Consider the following 20,670-nt stretch of genomic DNA (forward strand, 5'->3'; position numbering starts at 1 on the left):
ATCAGAAGCTAATTAGTACATTACAATGGTAAATTATGAACTACAATATCTGTAGCTGAGAACAAGACCAATTCCCTAAATTTAAAGATTTATTAACAAAAACAAACCCAAACTTGCTTCTTTCACAGCTTTTTATATTCTCTACTTCCCTTCTTAAATTAAGATTTCATATAGGACTCCAAATAGTTTACCACCATTTTTCTATGACAGCACACCAAGCCTAACCAATTTTCACTTAGAGGAGAAAGTAATGCCAAGATCAGTAATTTTATTAAGATGTTTTCTAGATTTAACTTATAATTATGTTTATAATGCTTTTTTATGATAGTTCTTGAAGCCCAACAATTACCTTAACATGTACGTCATTAATTTAACCTTAACCAATTGAATAACCTGAGTTGAAAAAGAATTAGCAGTTACCAAGAAATTGTATCTATTTTAACATGAATGGTAAACCTAAGAGAGCTAATCTAAAGCTATCATTTTGATTCACTCTTGCTTTCTTTATTTAAAAAAAAAACCCCTATAATTTACACATATTTGTAGAATATTTGATTTTTTTCATAGAGGGCAAAAGATTAAAAGTTCAGGTCACCTCAGGGATTCTAAAGCCCTCATTCTAATAACAGGGCTAACTCCCTTCATTCAGCAAGCTTTTACCAGTTTTTAAGAAATGTAAATTAGTAAAACATGTATACAGTTAAAAATAATTCAGACCATTGAAGAGGACATAAAATGAACAGTTAAAGTCTCTTATCCCATTTCCCCTACCAGAGGTGACCCCTATAAACAGCTCTTTGTATCTCCTTTGAAGCATTTTTCATGCATATAAAAATCTACTGCCCACTCACTTAAGCCCTATGAGCGCAAACTGTAATGTTTTTGTATACTTGCTTTTTTTCACATGATTCTTTGAGATCTTTCCAGATCAGCATATACAGATCTCCTTAATTCTTTTAAACAAACATTTGCTATTTCCTTGCATCAATAACATGTGCCTGATTGGTGGACACTTTGGTTATTTCTTTTTTTGTTGATTGTTGTTTTTCTTGCAAACTATGCTACAAAGAGCATTCTTATACATACATCTTTTAGCACTTATGTTAATACATCAGCATGCAATTTTGCGAAGTCGAAAGGTAGCTGGAGTAAAATAAAATTTATAGCTATTACCAAATTGCTCTTAAGCAACGGTATCAATTAACGTCCCTACTAGCAAAGAATTCAAATGTCTACTTCCTCACACTCACAAACACTGGGAATCAAACTTTTTCATCTTTGCCAATTTGATGGGGAAAAGTGTGATTTGGTTTGAATTTGCCCCTTATGATGTAGCCCAGCCTTTTTTCCCTTTTGTTTACTAACCATCTATGTTGGTTCTTCACTCAACAGCTTGTTCATATCTTTAGTTTGTGTTTGTGTCATATTATCTTCTTCTTGATTTATAAGATCCTCAACTGATTTGTTTATTAAAACTTGGCCCTTTGTCATGCATGTTGCAAATATTTTTGTAATTCTGGCAATTATCTTTTGACTTTATGGAAATTTTATTCCACTGAAGAACTATCTTTTTATGCAGTCAAATGCGTTAATCATTTTGTTTATAGGTTCAGTGTTTTGGAAACTTTTAGGAAGGCCTTTCTTGCTTCAAGATTAAATAATGATAATAATAATAATTAATAATAACAATCATAATAATAATTTAGCCATGATTAAGTAGCCTTTGGCTGCCATCTATGTGCTAGGAACATGCTCAATGTGGGGTAATACTGAGAAAACAGATCATCTGAACTATGTTTAATAGAACGTAGAGTACACTGTCTTCTCTTATCAGCATTACAAATAAATGTGGAAAATGATCAGTCCATAGTTTTATTCTTATTCATCAGCTCACCTGCCACCCACTGTCCCTGCACTGGTCCCCCAGCAGCAGCTCATTCTCCTCCCTCTGAAAATGGAGTCAAGGGCAACACAAACTCAGAAGAGTCTAAAACCTATCAGTAAAATTTCAAGCCATATAAATACCAAAATGGAAGCTGTAGATAATAGAGGTAAGTAAATAAAATGTAGTAAAAGAAGGAATTGGTCAAAATATGAACAACAACAAGAAAAAAACCTTTGGGATTTAAAACAATTTACTATATTCTGCAATATTTTTGTTTTGTTTTGTTTTGTGACATTCCACTAGTACTCTTCTTTTCCTTCTTTAAATGTCACATTACTTAGTACACTTTACATACTAAGTTAAAAAATTACGACTGTTCTATGAAGAGTGCTTTAGAGTCTGATTACAGCTCACATCTTGAATTAGAGGTTGCAAAAGACATAAGAAGTACAGTTAGTCAGTGTAAGACATAGTCCACGTTAAACTACTCTAAAAGGTACAGACTGTAAAATTTGTGATTCAAACATTTATTTTGGTCGAGAACACTTATGTTAACAGAAGATTCAGTCATTCAAAGATTTAAATGAATACTATGTCCAAGGTACTGGCGAGATATAAAGATGTATAAAGCTGAGAAATGTAGTCAAGCTGGATACTCAGGAAGAAGAGAAAACGTGTTTGGCAAATTTGTTTGAATCTCTTCTACCAGAGAGTTAACATGAGGTGTTGGGACATTTCAGGTAATGAAGGTAGAATGAAATGTGATCTGTTTGTAACTGCTAGTTAAATGAGAAATAACTGAGTCAATTCTTGCTAAAACAACTGAGAAAGATGAGTCATTAGTCAAAAAATTCACTTAAATTTCTTTAAACTTAAAAATGCTACATTATTCATTAGAGAAGACTATACTTTGAAATATTGTTATATACTTGTATATTGTAATGATCTGTTACACAAAATACAAGTATCCTGTTATTAATACAACAGGCAGTTAAAAGCTTATTTTCTCAACTGGCTAGGGATACTTTTATTAAACTTAGTAAATTTTTTTGACCAATTATCTTTTTAACCAATTTTTTAAAGTCAGGATTGGTGGAATAATCCTAAAGCCCATAGCCTTTTTTTGGCAAAAGACTATGGTAGATGTTTACAGTGCATTTTTATAAATGTGGCTCCCTTACCTGTTTTTCAAAAAGCAGTTATTACATTTTAGCCTAAATTCTGCCTCTCTTGGTCCTACGATAAGTTCACCAGATACATCCACAGTTATATCCATCAGTTATATTCTTAGGCCAAACAAAAGAGGTCACATAACTCACTTGTGGTCCCTTAGGTAATTTACTCAGGTCCCATTATCTGACATCAAAGTCAAGTTTATGAGAGAAAAACACCAACAGTGTAAATCCCAGTAGTCTGGAGGTGCATTTAAAAAGCTCCCAAGTCAGTACTTTCTTCAAATGTTAAATAATTCACTGTGGCATTACAGATACAACCCTCCAGCAAAAGTTACACTTGAACAATTAAGGAAGCAGGAGCCAAACAAATGACTTCAGGGACAGAGAAACAAATGAACGGTTTCTCGTAGTAGTGTGCCAAATTATGTTTTCACATTAACAAAAGTGTAAAACACCCAAGCATCACCAGTGACGTATTGGATCAAGTTTGATTACAGAAAATAGCCTGGAACCAGGATTAGTCCCTAAATGTAATGACGGATTTTATACACTTGGCTATTTATATTATTTGGAAAATTTTTATATTCATAATGTACCACCTACCCTTTTGCAAAGTTCTTACACAATTGTTCATGTTACAACAACCATCTACCAAATGCATTATGTTCTTGTGAAGGATATGAAGGCAATGCAGCTGTTTCTTAGAGGCTAGAGGAGAAATTTGAAACATGAGGTCACACCACAGGGCACTGTGTGCACATAGGTCAGAGCACCTGCATAGCAGCAAGGGTACACACTTTACAGCAAAACCAGGATTTAAATCCCAACTCTATCATTTTCTACCGAGAGGGTTTTAGACAAGTCTTAATCTTAATATTAGTTTAGTTTTCTGTAAAATGGGGATGATTCACTTATGCAACATTTACCGAACACCTATTATGTGTCAAATAGTACTTTCCATGGGTTATTGTAGGATTAGAGATTAAAAACATAGCTGGTATTTCTTAGAGGTATGTACGTGTATGGTTACTGAACTGCAAGAGCAGATGACCCAATAAAACAGGGTCAAAATCAGCAGACTGAAAACCAAGGGAGTTCCTAACAGGAAACAGAGATACATGGGATACAGCGTGATGTGAGGTCTGTTTGCTTTCCAGGGAGTAACAGGCTATTGGTATTCATTATAGATCCTTGTGTGTTTTCTCTAATTATTGCAACTAAACTCATTCAAGAGCTTTCTACAAAATTTACAAGGGAAAGTTTTGAGCTCTAATTCAAACAAGTTGGGGGAAAGGTGAAGATGTATTAAAGGTTGGCCAAGTTGCTGTCAATTCAGAAGTTTTGCAAAGACATACTTACAAGAAGACTTTTTTTTGGTATATGAGTTTAATGGATTGTCTAATCTACAACCGAAATAAATTCTTTGAATCAGACTAGAAAATCAGAAGGGAATCAAGAAAAAAAACCCAACAACAACACATGAGATTTGGAAGGAAGAGAACTATAATTAGAGCCTCAATTTTTCTCAATTGCCAGTCAGGTCACTTTGAAAAAGTCTCAAGATTTTTGAATCTCTGTTTTCTCAAGAGTAGAATAAATATCTTAACTCTTACCTACAGAATTATTGTAAGGCTCAATGGGATAACTGGCATAAAAATGATCAGTAACCTACAAAGCACTAAACAACTAATTTCAGAGTGAGTAGGAACTGAAAACGATCCCAAGATACCTCTTCTAGTGAAGATACTTGTATGGATAAATGGTAAAAGGTCTGCAAAAATTATCCTGGCTGGAGGATGGGTCACTTGTAGCCACAACAGTAATACTTTTGCTTGCTTATTAATGAGGGAGGACCACTGGACTTCATAGCTGGTACGCAACAGCCATCTCTAAATATTACAGAAGACAAAAAACATTTATGGATAAGACCACTAGAAATAAAAAAGAAATCCAAGATGTGGATTGATTTTTAAAGTATTTCAATAAGATATATTAGTTGTAAGTCAAAGTTTCTAGAAATGCTTCTTGTGAGGAAAGTTTCCTTGTCACTCATGTTTTTAGGGTAGTTTTAATTTCACAGCCCAAAGTCCACCTGCAGACTGTTACTTCCATAGAGGCTTTTAACACAGTGCCAAGCACATTACTAAGATTAAATTAAGGTATTGCTGATATTGTTACTAAAAATATGCAGTGATTTTTTTAAAAAACAAAAATGAAAATTTGAAGTTTGTTTTATATGCAACAAAAATGACTAACATACAATCATAAATTTATTTTTTTAGTCTAAATGTGGGAGGGGTAAAATTTATTTCAGTAACTTCAGTAAAAACCTCCTCATCATAAAAATAAGCAAAATAAAATATATGATATAGCATTGCAGTAGACTATTTCTGCTAAAATGGTAGTTGCATCATTACTTTACAACTAGCTATCATTTTGAGTAGGTTTAAAAATAAAAAATCCTGGACTAAGTGACACAGAGGTCTCTACAGAGCTACAATGATACCATGACGAAGGAGGAAGGGTAGTGATGAATAGAAAAACTTAAATGCCCAGGGGAGAAAGGCAAGTATTCGACAGGAATGCATGGGTAAATTTACCAGAGTTATGCCTGGAGCAGCCAAGACTATCAGATTTGTTAAGAACAATAAAATTCCATATTTTTAAACCTTACAAAATATTTTAATCTATCTTTGAACAGAAAATGATGAAGAACTGAAAAGTGATTTCTACTCCCATTGTTCAGTAAAAGAAAACACAATTTAGAGAGCAATGTCAAAAGGGTAATTTCTTACCACGAATAGATCCCACTGACCATGTCATAGTTCTGACAGGAAGCATTCACGCTGCTGGGCCCAGCAGCTTTAGAAATAAGTAGCACCACCAAGCCCCTCAGCTGGAGGTTGTTCCGGCTGTCCTGTACAAGCCCCCTGCCAACAAGAAAGAAGAAGATCAATGTACCCTCAGAAGATCAGTCAGATCAAGTTAGCAAATTGTTGCAAATACCCCCATACTTCCAAAATCAGACAATGGAACTTGGAAAGAAAGAGGATTGGGGGAAGAAAGAGGTAATAGGAGTGAGCAATGAGTTCAGCAAACAACTAGAGAAACCCAGGCCTCAAACTGTTAGGCTTGATGATCTGGCTTCCTCCCCATTCTGGGTTTTCCCACTGTCTATACCCGGCCTCGAAATATTAACTATTGGGTCGGATAACAAGAGGAACCTATAGTTTTAAACTGCCCGTGGTAATTGACAGCCACTGAAACACAAACTGTATGGCTCGGATGAAGAGCTATTATTTGGTGATGGTGGTAAGGGGTGTGATAAAAAGTGATTTCTGTCTTCTCAGGTAGAGAAGAAACTCAGAATGAAAGGATTACACTTAATGCAAATGACTTAAAAATTCATGTGAAAAGTAAAATGGAAATGAATGCCATGAGCAAGGATCTTGCCATTTCCTATTATTTATACAAAGCATTATCATTCTGGACAACAATAAGGCTTTACTTAGAATGTCATATTTTTTTGCTATTAAAGATTGAACTTTTGTAATTTCTACTATAACTAAGGCCTGGAATACTTTCCAGGAATACATTGGTGTTTTGTTTTTTTCCTTAAGTACTACAAATGTCTGTCCTACAAAAACTAAATGGCATCATTTAAAAAAAGAAAGAAAACAACTGACAATATATTACAATAAATATTTAGAACACTGTTCACAAGCACTAATCAAATAGATATTATAGTATACATAATATACAAATATAATTCTTGAATGTGGTGAAAAACATTAAAAATTTGTATTATAATACTGCATTGAATTAATAAGGCTCCCTTGGTGAATTTTGAACAAAGAATCAGTTGAAATTAATTAAGTAAATTATGCCAAAATTCATGAGTTGGTCCATTTCTTAAGAAAAATCTTTACTCCTCATGCCTCCAAACAGAAATCGTACCCTTTCATTAGTTTCAAAGCAGATATCTTCAGGCTCTCTGCAAAGTAAAAGTTAAATCTCAATCTAGTAAGTGATCTGCAGCAAGTTAGAGGGCTTAATGAGTTTGAAAAAGAAGCTCTAATTCCCTAGGAAAGGAAGTTAAATTACGGTAATTCAGCTATACCACGGCAGGAAAAAATAATCATCAGAAATGTCCAAAGTTTTTTATTATCACGTGACAATCTACTTAAATCCTATAGACCTGAACCACAGGGAGGCTGGGAAGCATCCAATTTTAGAAGAAGAAAATGTGAAATGGGAGCTCTTTCTAATGTTTTTTGCTTTAAACTACAAATTTTAACTCATGCTACTAGATCCTTATTTATGTATTACCTAAGGTGAATCTTAATTCTTCTATTCTTGTATAATAATATTAAAGAGGTCTGAATAGGCTCTTAATTCTAGAAAGGGAAAAGAGGAAGGTGTGTGTGTGTGTGTGTTTTGGGGGGTGAGCCTGGTTAGGGATGAAGGCTACGACGACACCGTAAGACATCTAAGAGGCTAACCTTGGACAATTCTGACCAAGTCAGGCTGTTGAAATAGCCCTGTCAACACCTTCCTCTAACTTCTCAGCTATGAAACCTCTCACAGGTGACACACACAAACTAACAACCACAGCAGCAGCCGCAGCAGCAAACACTTATGTAGTACTGTATATATGCCAGGAACTGTTCTAAGCATTTTACTATATATTAACTAAATTAATTCAAAACAACTCTAAGAGGGAGGTACCACAATTATCCTGATTTTACAGATGGAGAGAATGAGGCACACAGAGATCAAGCAACTTGCCCAAGGTACCAGAGCTGGTAGGCGTTGGAGCCTTGATGGAGCCTTGATAGAGCCAGGATTTGAACCCAGGCCAACTCACTCTAGAGTCTACATACACTGTTAACTGTTATGCTGTAGTGACTCTCCATCGGCTTCATCTCATGCACAAAACTTTTGCTAAGTCAAACTAGAACAGTGCTGCTTTAGAACCAGGTTTGAAAAACCTGCCATTCACTAGTTGTGTGAATCAGACGGTCACCTTTTCTATAAAATGAGATTAATAATGTCTATTTTCCATAGTCGCTGTATGAAAGAGACAGCGTGAAGTATATAACAGTGTGGAAGTGAGCAGAAAATAATTACATTCTCCTCCCTTATTACTTTTTTGCCATCTATTTTTTTCTCAACTCCTATTTTCCCTTTCGTCTACTCTGTTTCTCCCTCTCTCAGTCTTCCACAGTGCACCAGCATATATGATCTCCTATAGCCATTTCCTTTTCTACCTCCCCAAATAACAAATGTTAAGGAATTCTTTGCACTACTCCCTGACACCAAACACCATATATCATTAAAACACTTGCCACTTTCAGGATGCATTACTGCGACGATCAGGGAAAGAAACTGTAGTGGACTGGTTAACAGAAATCACTAGAGCAGTCAGAAAAGCACACCTTCTATCCATTAATTTTCATGTAAGACAGTAGTTAACAACATGGTGAATAAATTAACAGCTTGAGTAAATTATATAATTGTTTCTAAAACACCACTCCTCTAAATTCACTTCATTAACACCCTTAAAAAATAGTACTTAGATAAACCGATAATGTCCACGGCTCACAAATTAGCTCACAACCAAGAGAGAACGATAAACGTTGCTCCTGAGCATAAAAAGAAACCCCAGGGTTCTAAATGTACAGCGATAATGTTTTCTGTACTCCAGGTCACACCTTCCCTGGAACACTGACTGATTCTCAGCGCAGTGCCTCTCTATGGAGGGACATCAAGAAGCTGGAGCAATGTCCAGGAGATGGTGAGATCCTATCCTGCCACACGCTTGTCTGGAACCAACCAACAAACAATGGATGCTGGCTTGGAGAACGGTAAAGTGGGCGTTCTCCCATTTGTTCAGTCAGAAATATAGTGCATGCTTACTACATGTCAGGCATCGTGCTCAACAGGGGATGGCATGATGGTGAACCCTGGTGAGCGGGGTCTCCTTTATGAGGACAACATAGCCTGGATTAACGATCATAATAAAATGTGGCATGAGCTACTTTGGGGGATGAACAAGAGCTGTGAGAGGACAGAGAAGGGGCAACTAAAATAAGTGGGGGTGAGAAGAAGTGAAAGAGACTTCCCTGAGACCCAAAGGCTGAGGAAGAAGTAACCAGGGGACCTGAAGTGGGGAGGGGAAAAGGGGAGGGAAGCGTTCTAAAGAAGAAACAATATATGTGTGAAGGTTTGGAAGAAAGACGGGAGGACACAGCTATTTCCAAAAGCAATACAGCAGGAGCACAGTGTGTGAAGGGAAGAGTTGGGCGAGCTAAAGCTAAAGGGTACATGATGGTTGTCTATTAACTTGAAAGGGCTTCACATGGAGGTTGATACACCTAGTATTACTTTAGAGCCTGACACTAATGGACAGAAAACATAGCAGGCCAATTTTGGAGCTACATGAAGAAAACAGGGCAGCCTCTGTTGATGCTGAGTCCCTCATTCACAGAGGTGTTCAAGAAGCTTCTGAGCCTCTGACAGCACATTAGAGAGGAGCCTGGACACTCGGACATCTGAGGGTTTTTTTTTTTATCACTCTATGATTCTCTATGACCTCACCTGACTACATGTAGTTATCTAATATTCTACACTGTGTGTAACAGGTATAAAAATTGGAATGCTCCTTTATTGTCATCAAAATGTCATGAGTAAAAGCAATATTTAGTATCTTGTCGTCTTTATCACAAAAGTGCCACAGAATAGTGTTCTTTTTAACGAATACAAACAAAAATGCATCATTCACTCTCTCAACTAATGCAGATGGAACACCTTCCGTGCGTCAGGTACTGTGCTGGGTACAAATGCGATGGGGAGCAAAACCAGGCACAGAGCTTGTGGTGCTCACAACCAAGTGGAAGAGCCTGGTAAAAATGAAAGAATCACAGAGGTTTCCTTGGGAAGTGATGACTGAGTTGATATCCAAAGGGAGAACAGATACAGAAGAGGGATGTGAGGAGAGAACAGGTAAGGGCGTGTATCCCCAGCACAAGAACGAGCATATACAAGCCTAAGAGCACTGTACGAAAGGAGACTAGAAGCAGACAGGGTACAGACCACAGAGGTCAAACAGGCCTTGATAAGAGGTTAACTCTTTACCCAAGGAGCAATGTGAAGCCACTGTACTATTTTAATAAGCAGCTGGTGACATAATCAGATATTTTGAAAAACAAACCAAAAAACCAAAAAATCCTGTATTGTCCATGGAAAAACGACTTGGATAGAGCGGGAGGAGGAAAACAAAGTGGGTATGAGGAGACCAGTGAGGAGACATTTGCGGTAGTCAATGAAATATATGGGGTAGCGTGGTGGACAAAGTAGAGATGGACCAAATCTAAAATAGTATTTCAATTCAATTTGAATAGATGTTGGATACTATGGAGTCCTGGAAAATTAGCTCAAAATGGATACATCACTAGTTTTAAGTAATATCATCCTGAAAAGTCTGTAAGTTGAATTTTGGGGGGAAAACACTTGGTTCCTCCAAAATTCTCCTTTAGATCTAAAATAGATGAACAGTAAACACTAAACTTTGTGCAACCTAGTTTTTTATACCCATCTCACATTACGGTTTCTATGGCAAACTGTAGTCCTCACTGCAATATCATATCCTTCCACAACTACCATGTTTCCCTGAAAATAAGACCTAGCCAGACCATCAGCCCTATTGTGTCTTTTGGAGCAAGCATTAATATGAGACCTGGTAGTTATTATATTATATATATTATATTATATTATATTATATTATATTATATTATATTATATTATATTATATAGACCGGTATTATATTATATTATATTATATTAGATCCGGTATTATATTATATTATACTGGGTCTTATAGTAAAATAAGACCGGGTCTTATATTAAATTTTGCTCCAAAAGATGCATTAGAGCTGATGGTCCGGCTAGGTCTTATTTTTTGGGAAACATAGTATTAGCTAATTTATTTTCCTTAACCCAATCCAGAAGTATTTCAAATCCTCAAACCACAGCTATGGTACATTTCCACATATCCTCTCCCATTCTATTTCTTCAACATATATGTATTAAGCATGAGCGATATACAAACAAATAAGATGTAATAAAAGAGCTGTAACAGTAGGTTTAAAAAATGGTTAAATTGAATAATATGAGGAACTAGAGTTAACAAAACATTATCAGTACACAGAGGAAGAAAAAAATTGTTTCTTGTTAGAGGTGCCCCTCACAGGAGAGGTAGCTTTCAGACCGACCCTTAAAAGATGGTCAAATTTCCCTGAGCAGAGAGCGGGGGTGGGAGTGAGATGGGGTTAGAAGGATGGAAAGAAGAGCACCTTAGGAGAAAGAAATAGTTGTTCAGTGATGAGAAAGTGGAAGAACAGGGAGAAGGTTCAGGAGCGGTGGGGCTACCCATTTGGGCAATGTGTGAAGGTGAACAAGCCCAGAAAAACAGAATGAAAAGCCTCAAAAGTCAGGTATGGAGTTGAGACTTTACCTTCCAGGCAATCTGCAGGCAAGGACGATTTGTCAGCAAAGGAGTAAAGTGATTAGAGCTAAAGACTGAAACAGGTACTCAGGGCTTAATACTGTTACTCTGACAGTGGTGTGTTGGGTGCCGTGAGGAGAGGGAAGATTAGTTAGGAGTAGCTTCTTCCAATAGTCCAGGTGGGAGATAACGAGGGCCTACATTAGAGTAGTGGCAGCAGGGATGGAAAAGAAAAGCTGAAGGATGGCAAAAGCATGAAGGGGGAACAGGATCGTCTGGCCACCTGACTACATGAGGGAGACACTGGAAAGGGATCAGAAAGCAAAGGAAAGGGCTGAATTTAACATTCGAACGTTTCCTGGAGGTGACGATGCTAGCATTAGCAGGGATTGTAAAGAAGAAGGCAAACGAATGGAGAATCAATGAGTTCAGTTTTGGACATGTTAACTCTGAATGCAAGAAGGATTCCAGATGGAGATGCCCAGCAGGCAGCTGGAAAGGCTGTGGGTATAGATTTGGGAAGCATCTTATAGAGGTGGTGGCTGAAGCAGTAGGAATTGATGGATGAGCTTTTGAGGAAAGATAAGAGAGAAAAGAAGGGAAGGGAAGAGAAAAGGAACCCTGGAGAATCCCTGTCCTTAGGGGAAGGATGAGTAACCAATAGGAAGGAACACAGTATGTCCACAGCAAATAAAAGGGGTCTCCGCAGACATCCAGAAAGAAAAGTGAACACACATGCACAATAGAGGCAAAGAACTGTAACAGGGCAGTGTACAGAAACCAGTGTCAGTAGTTGCCCCTTCCATGGGCTCTTATGGTCCTTATTATAAACCTCTAGTTTGGCACTGAAAACGCTGATAATAAAAGTGAAAACAACAACAATACAGACAACAACTACAACCTACTCTAATGCCAGGCATGTGCTGTTTTACATGCATATGCTCTAATTCTCACAAAACCCATGCAAGGTAACTGGTAAATCTCTTTACAGATGAGGAAAATGAGTGAGAAGGCTTAGAAAAGTTAAATCATTACTCGTCACACGAGTAAATGGAAGTGCCAAGATTTAGACATAATTTGGGCTCCAACACACAGGCTCACTATGCTGTTGGCTTTGCTATTGAATGATCTGCTCATAGGGCCTCACTCCCAAGGCTGTGAGAACCTTAAGGACACTCAGGCTTAGTCATCTTTGGACACCCTGCGCCCAGCAGAGGAACTATCGTAGAATAGGTCTCCAAAAGCAAAAAGACAGAAATGAGAGGTGAGAGAACACATAGCTTCAAGGGGTAGACCAGCAGACTCTCTGTCTGATGCATCCCACCCAAACACACTATTCCCAGCTTTCCTCACCTCTCCTGTTACCGATTTGCTACATTCAACCCTCCAGCTCTGAAGTCCTGAGTCCTTTTTCCTAAATCAGAGTGGATTCTTTACAAGTGACAGCCACACAGGAGAAAATCCCCCAACATTCTAAAAAGCACACTGAGATTTATTTCAATGCTATATTGAAAAGTTACTGCATATAAGAATTATGCTAGATTAAAGGAGCTACTCCTTAAGTTTTAAATCAAGAAAACTCAGTAATTGGAGTATTTGTGTGTTTTGTTTCTTCACTTGGGAGAACTGACTCATTCACTGCTGCATCAGTGTCCGGGACAGAAGCTATCCTCACTTTGAGCAGAAAGTGGGGGTAGTTCCAGGTAAAGAGCTGAGGGAGGATGGCAGAAATGGGGCATGAGAGAAGACTTTTCAGATTTATACTCGAGTTCAGAATTCTAACTTATGCCAGTGACCCAAACCACAATCTTTTGGTAAATGTATAATCATATATTAAGGAAACAATTTACCGCTTTCAAGAGACCATCACTCTTGAGTCACCTCAAAGCACCTCAAGTAAAACTGAATGGAAAAGAATCAACACGGCCCAGATGCTCACGAGGGGAGGAACTCCCTCCAAAGCTAACACCTCTGGAGGTACAGAGTGTGTTTTACTCTTTCTTTTTACCCCACTTTTAAAGTATCCAATTCTAATAAGTCAATCCAGAAAATGTAAGCATAAAAGATGGGTGATAAATCTAACATACATGAGGTGGGTTGACCGATAAGATTCCTAATAAAGCTTGTGACTGTAATCCCTGGTTAAATTTTTAAAAAATTTATATACAGACAACTGAAACAAAAGATTTGACTACAATGTGCACAGTTTTTGCCCCAAATCATAGGAATATTCTGATCTTTTCTTTTTTTAATGCTGACTGCAACATGCTACATTGATTTTGTGACCCAGTAATGAGTAATGACCTGCAGTTTTTTGAAAAATGTTTTTAATCATGTGATAAATTAAGTATGTGATAAATTGAGTCAAAAGAACTGGAAGTATGATGTAAAATTAATTATACAGAAACAGAATTATCACTATTTCAAAATAGAAAATCTATTTATACACTAGAACAAATTTAGTGTTGCAACAGAGCATTAAATTTTTTAATGACATGGGGAAATACTTAAAATATTAAATGAAAGATGGGAGAATACAAAACTGTATATATAATATGACCTCTCAATTGTGTTTCAATATATGCATATATAGGCATATAAATAAGACCAAAGACAAAAACTGAAAATAAATATGGCAAAACATTAACATTTTAAATCTGGGTGTCATCATATAGGCATTCAATATACAAAGTGTCCTTATATTTTTCTGTGTGTTTAAAATATTTTGTTTAAAAAAAAAGAAAAGAAAGGAACAAGATAGGAAGAAAATACTCCCAAGTGATAACAAGTGCCAATCAGTGGATTTGTAGATTAAGGGTGATTCATTTTCTAAACTGTGTAAGAGCACAGATCTCTTTGTAAGTCTGGAGAAAAAATACTGTATTTTAAAAAATAACAATATTTTAAGAAGGCAGAAGACTTACTATATTATAGCTGTGTTTCTCACTTAAAGAAAAAATTTAACCCACATTTAGTGAACCCCAGAGTACTACGTCAGGTGCCTTTTGGGTTTTCATATTTTACCTGTAATTGTCTAAGATTTAGACAAAAGCCAACGTTTAAATAGTATCAAAGAAGTGATGTTACATATATCTATATAATTAGCAATTCAATGACAGTGATATTACTCAGTTGTAAAAGAAAAAAAATTAACACTCATGGAAATTGTTTTAAGGCCCTATCATTTGAGGGAGACTAAAAATAGTCTGCATGTCACAGATTTTTATATAAAATTAGCAGAAAAACTGGAGGTTAATTTCCATTGACAAAGTGACCCAAATTGTATTATTCCTGCCATATCTATCCTGAGACTAAACTGCCCCAGACTGGAGACAACTTTAGGGCCTGAAGTGGCCAGCCGTTAGAATCTGGGAGCTGTATCAGCTATTGACATGGCTCAAGGGCCACACGCACATCCCACCCGAATTAAATCCCCGAGGGACGACAGCAGGGCCAAGGAACTGCCTCGCCAAAGCCCTCCCAAAGCTGCACTTAGATTTGATTGGCATGTGGCAGAAGTCGGGCGCTGGGAAGAAGGAAGGGAAAGAGAAAGTAGGATGGGGGTGGGGCATACAGGTTGTTGAGCAGGGAAATCAAGCAGGAGCTTTTCAGAAATGGTTACTGAACACCAGTTGTTTAATGAAATATGATTGGAATAAAAAAGAAGTATAAAATAATGCCATGATTGATCAAGTTTGCAGCAAGATGTAGGCTGGTCACCTTAGAATTAAACATACCACCAGAAAAACAAAAACAAAACCACAAAGATTTCCCCACTCAAATGGTAACTTAAGATTTATTTTAAAATACTAATATAGTCAAACAGGACCACTTAAAAATATGTTGGTCACACGGAAAACTCTGTTAAAATGATCTCATAGAACAATTTTTACATACAGACCCCTTTTGTTCACATAAAGAAAAAAATCCATTTAGTGTTGAAGCAAAGGGGTAGAAAAATGGAGTGCTGGAACACAGGCATCATTACACGACACAGACACACGAGACTCACACCACCACTCAAGCAGGGGCACTGGCTAAGAGCTAAAGCACCGTGAATTACACCTCCCACTACCACAGTCCGTCTGTGCAGGAATAAATCAACCAAACAGGAATGAGTGCTCCCTTAATGCTCACTGCTTTTCCCAACTCGCGATTCCGATTTCAATAGACAGCCACTCAAATGTGAGAGAAATGCTCTCAGATTAATCTATAATTCCATCGTCTTACTGGGCTAGTATACAAGCATGGTCTTATCAAAAAGAATTTATTTAGTACTTTACATATCAGTCCTACTAGCTAATAAAGGTGGTTCAACTGTGCAAAATTTAGAGTATTTGCATGGGAACAAGTTGGAAAAGACAAAATGGTAGGAGGCCATTCCATTGGCTTTTACATAACATATTATTAAGAGGCTAAAGCCAAATGTAAAAGATACAATAGCAGATGGGAGAAGTCAGTAAAAATAAGCAAGTTGGGGAAAAAAATGACGAAACACTTTACTGAGAAACAGATAATAATCTCAAGGGCAGATTGGGGTGGGGGTGAACAAGTAGCAAAGTGAAATACATCATGGATTTTAGCAGGAGGAATGAGTTCTAAAAAAATGAATGGAAAAACAACCAAAATCTAAAAGTATATTATTACAACATGATATTTCAGAAATCAAGTGCAAAATTTTTAGGAAAATCTCATTTATTTCTCCGAAATCAACAATGAAATCAAGGCACAGGAGATCAAAGCACAGGAGAATTAGAAGTAACAGGTGGCAGGCACAAACTGCTTGTGTTCATCTTTCACAGAAAGAATTTCCACCACAGAAAAAAATCCCGTGATTGGCTGCCTAAATTAAAACCTATTAGCTCTCACAGTTGCAAATACTGCCACCCAAATAACATTAAGACCTTATAGGTATTTAAAATAGCCACCAACAAAGGTAGTAAAGGGAAGATTGCTATGATAGTGACATCTCTCAAATGATGTGTCAATGGAAAAACATGATTCGATTTTTTAGTTTCATTTGCATGGTATTAATAGGATGGCACCAACTGAACGAAGAGAGAGATGCTTGGAATACATTACACACAGGTTATTCTAGCCAATTTAATCCTCTGAGAACAATAATACTTGCTCTATGCTAGCAAGTCAAAGAGTCTGGGAAGAAATCCCTCATTTACCAATTGCCAGCAAGCTACCTGGAGGCAGACTGTCGCATGCACCCTCGTGTGTCCCCAAGCCTCACAGGTGCCCGTTCATCTAACCTGATCATCCTCCTGCGAGGCGGTGGTTTTCCTCATTTTATTGACGAGGCTCACAGGGACGGCTTGTTTTCTTCAGATCAAAGATTATCACTTACATACACATATTTGCATTCATTTATTGTGTCTATTATTTGTCTTCCGGGACTAGAATGTAAGCATGTTACATCATATTTACATCAGTTGCATCTCCAGGGCTTAGAATAGTGCCTGGCACACACACATACTCAATAAATACTTGCTGAATGAATAAGGTAAACTGCCCCACAGTATGTAGCCAATAAATGGGGTTCGACTCAGATGTCTGCCTCCAAAGTCCATAGTCACCTAGCCTAGAGAGATAACAATCACAGCAGCATTAAAACACAGAGAGGAAAACAGAATGATGGCTTAGAATTAGTGCTTACAGAGCACCTCACAGGCAAGAGGTGTGAAAACATTTTTAAAGTTCATTTCTCCCAAGCACCTCAACACTTCTGGTGCTCTGAGGGCTGGACAAGCAGTTGGGTGCAGCCTTTTCCTTACTCGCAAATTCAACAAGACCCTGGCAGCACAGAGCCAGAGGATTCTCGGTCCATTAAACACAGTGCCAGGGTAAGTCCTGAATAGCCCATTCACACAGAGGCTGAGCAAAGTCCGTGCTGCAGTGAAAGTCCTGTCCAGGTTAAAAACCACAACTGAAAAACAACAACAAAAACCTTCAGGCTGCAGGAGTAGCCAGGGTCTACCCGACAGCCAAGGAGTCTTCCAGTGAAATGAGGCTCTTCACACCCAGCTTGTGGCATATGGCCCCAGGCCCTTACGGTGGTTTGGGACAGGGGATCCTCTAAAATAGTCCACAAAATTGTAACTTTTAGGAGGAGAATACATTTTGCATCCTTCTTTACTGAAAACCTTGGGTCCTTTCCTTGAAATCTGGCAGAATGTGAATTTCTCCACAGACATAGTTGATTGAAGGGCCACTTAATTAAAAGAAACAATTTATATACATTCTATCTTTTTATTTCTAGGAACACACTACAATGAGACAAGAAATTTATGTTGGAGACTTTTTGTTCCCATCCTAATAGCTATATTTTCATTCTAATTCATGCTAAATTTATTTGTTTTTTAAAGGTAACAAAGAGTAAAGGACAGCACTGCAGCTCTAAAATGCTGGGAGATGCTGATGCTGTGGTCACCACTAGTCTCTGCTTCCTGAGGGTGACATTTCTCCCAGCCCGTTTTCCTTCCTGAAAAATTGGGGGGCATAGACTGAAAATGATAGCCTTCATTTCACTAGAAATAAGAAAAGTAATGAAATAAGTCAGAGATTCTCCCCTCCCCCCAAAAAAGGCAATGCAATTGACCGACATCTATTTGCCTATCCTTTTGACTGACATTTTTTGGGCAAGGCGCTGGTCAATGAGAGTGGGAGGGAAGGGAGCAAGCTTCCATTTTTACAGCATGTACCGTGAGCTATGCATTTTACATGTACTCAACAACTCTATGAAGTAGGTACTGCAGTTAGATCCATTTCACAGGTGAGAAAGCTGACGCTTAGCGATAACTTAGTTTCTTGTCCAAGGTCAAAAGTACGTACCTTGTTTTCTTATTTCGAAAATAAGACCAGGTTTTATATTAATTTTTGCTCCAAAAGATGCATTTAGGTCTTATGTTCAGGGGATGTCATCCTGAAATATCATGCTAGGGACTTATTTTTGGGGAAACACGGTAGGCAAGTCAGAATTCAAAACTGGGGCTGCTTGACTCCAAAGCTGCTTCCTTAATTACAGGTTTTTTCATTGAAGTTCTCTGGTTTCTGGGGACCAATAATGCTAAGACAGGGGCATGGCTCCAAGGTGAAAAGGTAGATGGAATTTAGGAGCAAAACAAACAAGCTAGGTTTTGTTTCTTGTTGGTACAAGGCTAAAGAGCCTTTAAACAATCACCAGAAAATCAAGCTAAAATAAAACAGCTACTGTTAGTTTTTAAACTCTGTAACTACCCAAATAAAAAAAAAATTAACGTCTACGTTTCTAATATTTCCATGTGCTGACCTGCAGCCCAATGTTTATTTCCTGTTTCTAAACTGAAATGTTTCCCTCAGTACAAAGGTCACTTTATCACAATAAAGAATAGTCCAAGATTTTAAACTGCTCATCAAGACACTACAGACCCAATCGCGGCCATTTTATCCTAGAAAAGTAAAAGTAATAAACCCAAATGACAAGTAATATCTACTGCATGCACTACTGTTAGCACTTTGTTTGTATTTACTCACTTAAACATCACACAAGATTGTAAGGTACCTTTTTTAAAAATTACTTTTTTACTAGTTTCAGGTGTACAAAACAACATTAGACATTTACACCCCTCATAAAGTGATAACCCCTCCAGTCTACTACCCCCCTGACCTCATATGTAGCTATTACAATTCCATTGACTCTATTCCCTGTGCTGTACTTTATATCCCATGACTATATACGTATATCTATATCTATATCTATATCTATATCTATATCTATATATATATTTAATTATAGTTGACATTCAATATTATTTTATATTAGTTTCAGGTGTACAGTGCAGTGGTTAGGCATTTATATAATCTACGAAGTGATCCCCCGATAAGGTACCATTTTTCAATCCTAATTTTACAGATAGAGAAACTGAGTCACAAAGAAGTAATAAGAAATATGGCCATAAGTAAGTGGTAAGGCCATGATTCTAACCCAGGCATTGGGACAAAAGAGCATATTATTCAAGAGCTAAAATGCACTCCATAATATGTAAGCACTGAGAATCCTCACTGTATACTTTGGTCCCCAATCTGATCTGAAAATGTGATACAGTCAGCAAGCTAATGCCTACATAAAAAATTATTTAAAAAATTATAGTTAAAATGTACAATTATTTAACTACATCTAAACGTTCTAGTATTCTCATTTTTTCCAAAAAAGCTATTATGCTCTATGTCTGCATTCTTCTAAATGTTCTTTAGCTAACTATAGTGAGATCCAGTAATTTCCTATCAAACAGCATTAACAGAGCCATGTATTGATATACATTTCTGAAACAATTTTTCAGATGATAGAAAAATATTTTTATATTTTTATGAAATTTGAGAGGAATGGACTAATAAGCTAAGACTTTTTGGTAAAGAAACTCATGAATCACAGAAATCTGATTACCTTTAACAATTCTGAGGCCTGCTATGTCCCATTTCACAATATCACAATTTTAAAAGGTTGCTAAGAAATGTATCTTGTATTAAGGCCAATCTTCATAAGAAAATGTAGCAAAACAATCATGTTTAAAAAAAAAAATCAGAAAGTTAACCATAACTATTAAGTGAGTATTAGTATTATGAGTTTGTCTTTAAAAGATTCTATAATCTTTGTAAAAATGGGCCACGATTGACCATCTTCCAATTTTTCAGTATCACAGAAAAGATTCACACAAACTTAACTATAATAAATATTCCTATACAAGTCAATAATAGGAAAAATAAAGAACCTTAGTTTGGCATTTATATTAGGTTGGTGCAAAAGTAACTGCAGTTTAAAAGGTTAAAAATAAAGGCAAAAACCACAATTACTTTTGCACCAACCTAATAGTTGAGTATGATAGTTGAAAAAAATAAGGATTTCCTTCCATTTTTAATATATGAAACTCAGAAGATTCTAAAATTCTATTAAAAATTCTTTTATGAATATGCAATTCTAGTGCCACTTACATTATCCCATTTGTTTCACTATTCTGCAAAACAGTTTTCAAAATCCTGGATAAAGAGGGCTATCATAATACATGGCTTCTGCTTAAGTTATCAGACCAGTAACGACAAAACTGGAGAATAGCTGGTAT

The 20,670-nt window shown here is 36.9% G+C and overlaps 1 protein-coding gene across 1 annotated transcript in view; it reads right to left on the minus strand.

Annotated features, from left to right (window-relative positions):
* PDSS2 (decaprenyl diphosphate synthase subunit 2) overlaps nt 1–20,670 on the minus strand; it is a 207,145-nt gene that overhangs the window by 119,302 nt on the left and 67,173 nt on the right. Inside the window, exon 2 of the mRNA XM_019735068.2 lies at nt 5,856–5,990. Within this exon, the coding sequence (XP_019590627.2) occupies nt 5,856–5,990 (135 nt within the window). The remainder of the gene's footprint in view (nt 1–5,855; nt 5,991–20,670) is intronic.

This window comes from Rhinolophus sinicus, linkage group LG05 (genome assembly GCF_036562045.2).
Source record: "Rhinolophus sinicus isolate RSC01 linkage group LG05, ASM3656204v1, whole genome shotgun sequence".
Lineage (NCBI taxonomy): Eukaryota > Metazoa > Chordata > Mammalia > Chiroptera > Rhinolophidae > Rhinolophus > Rhinolophus sinicus.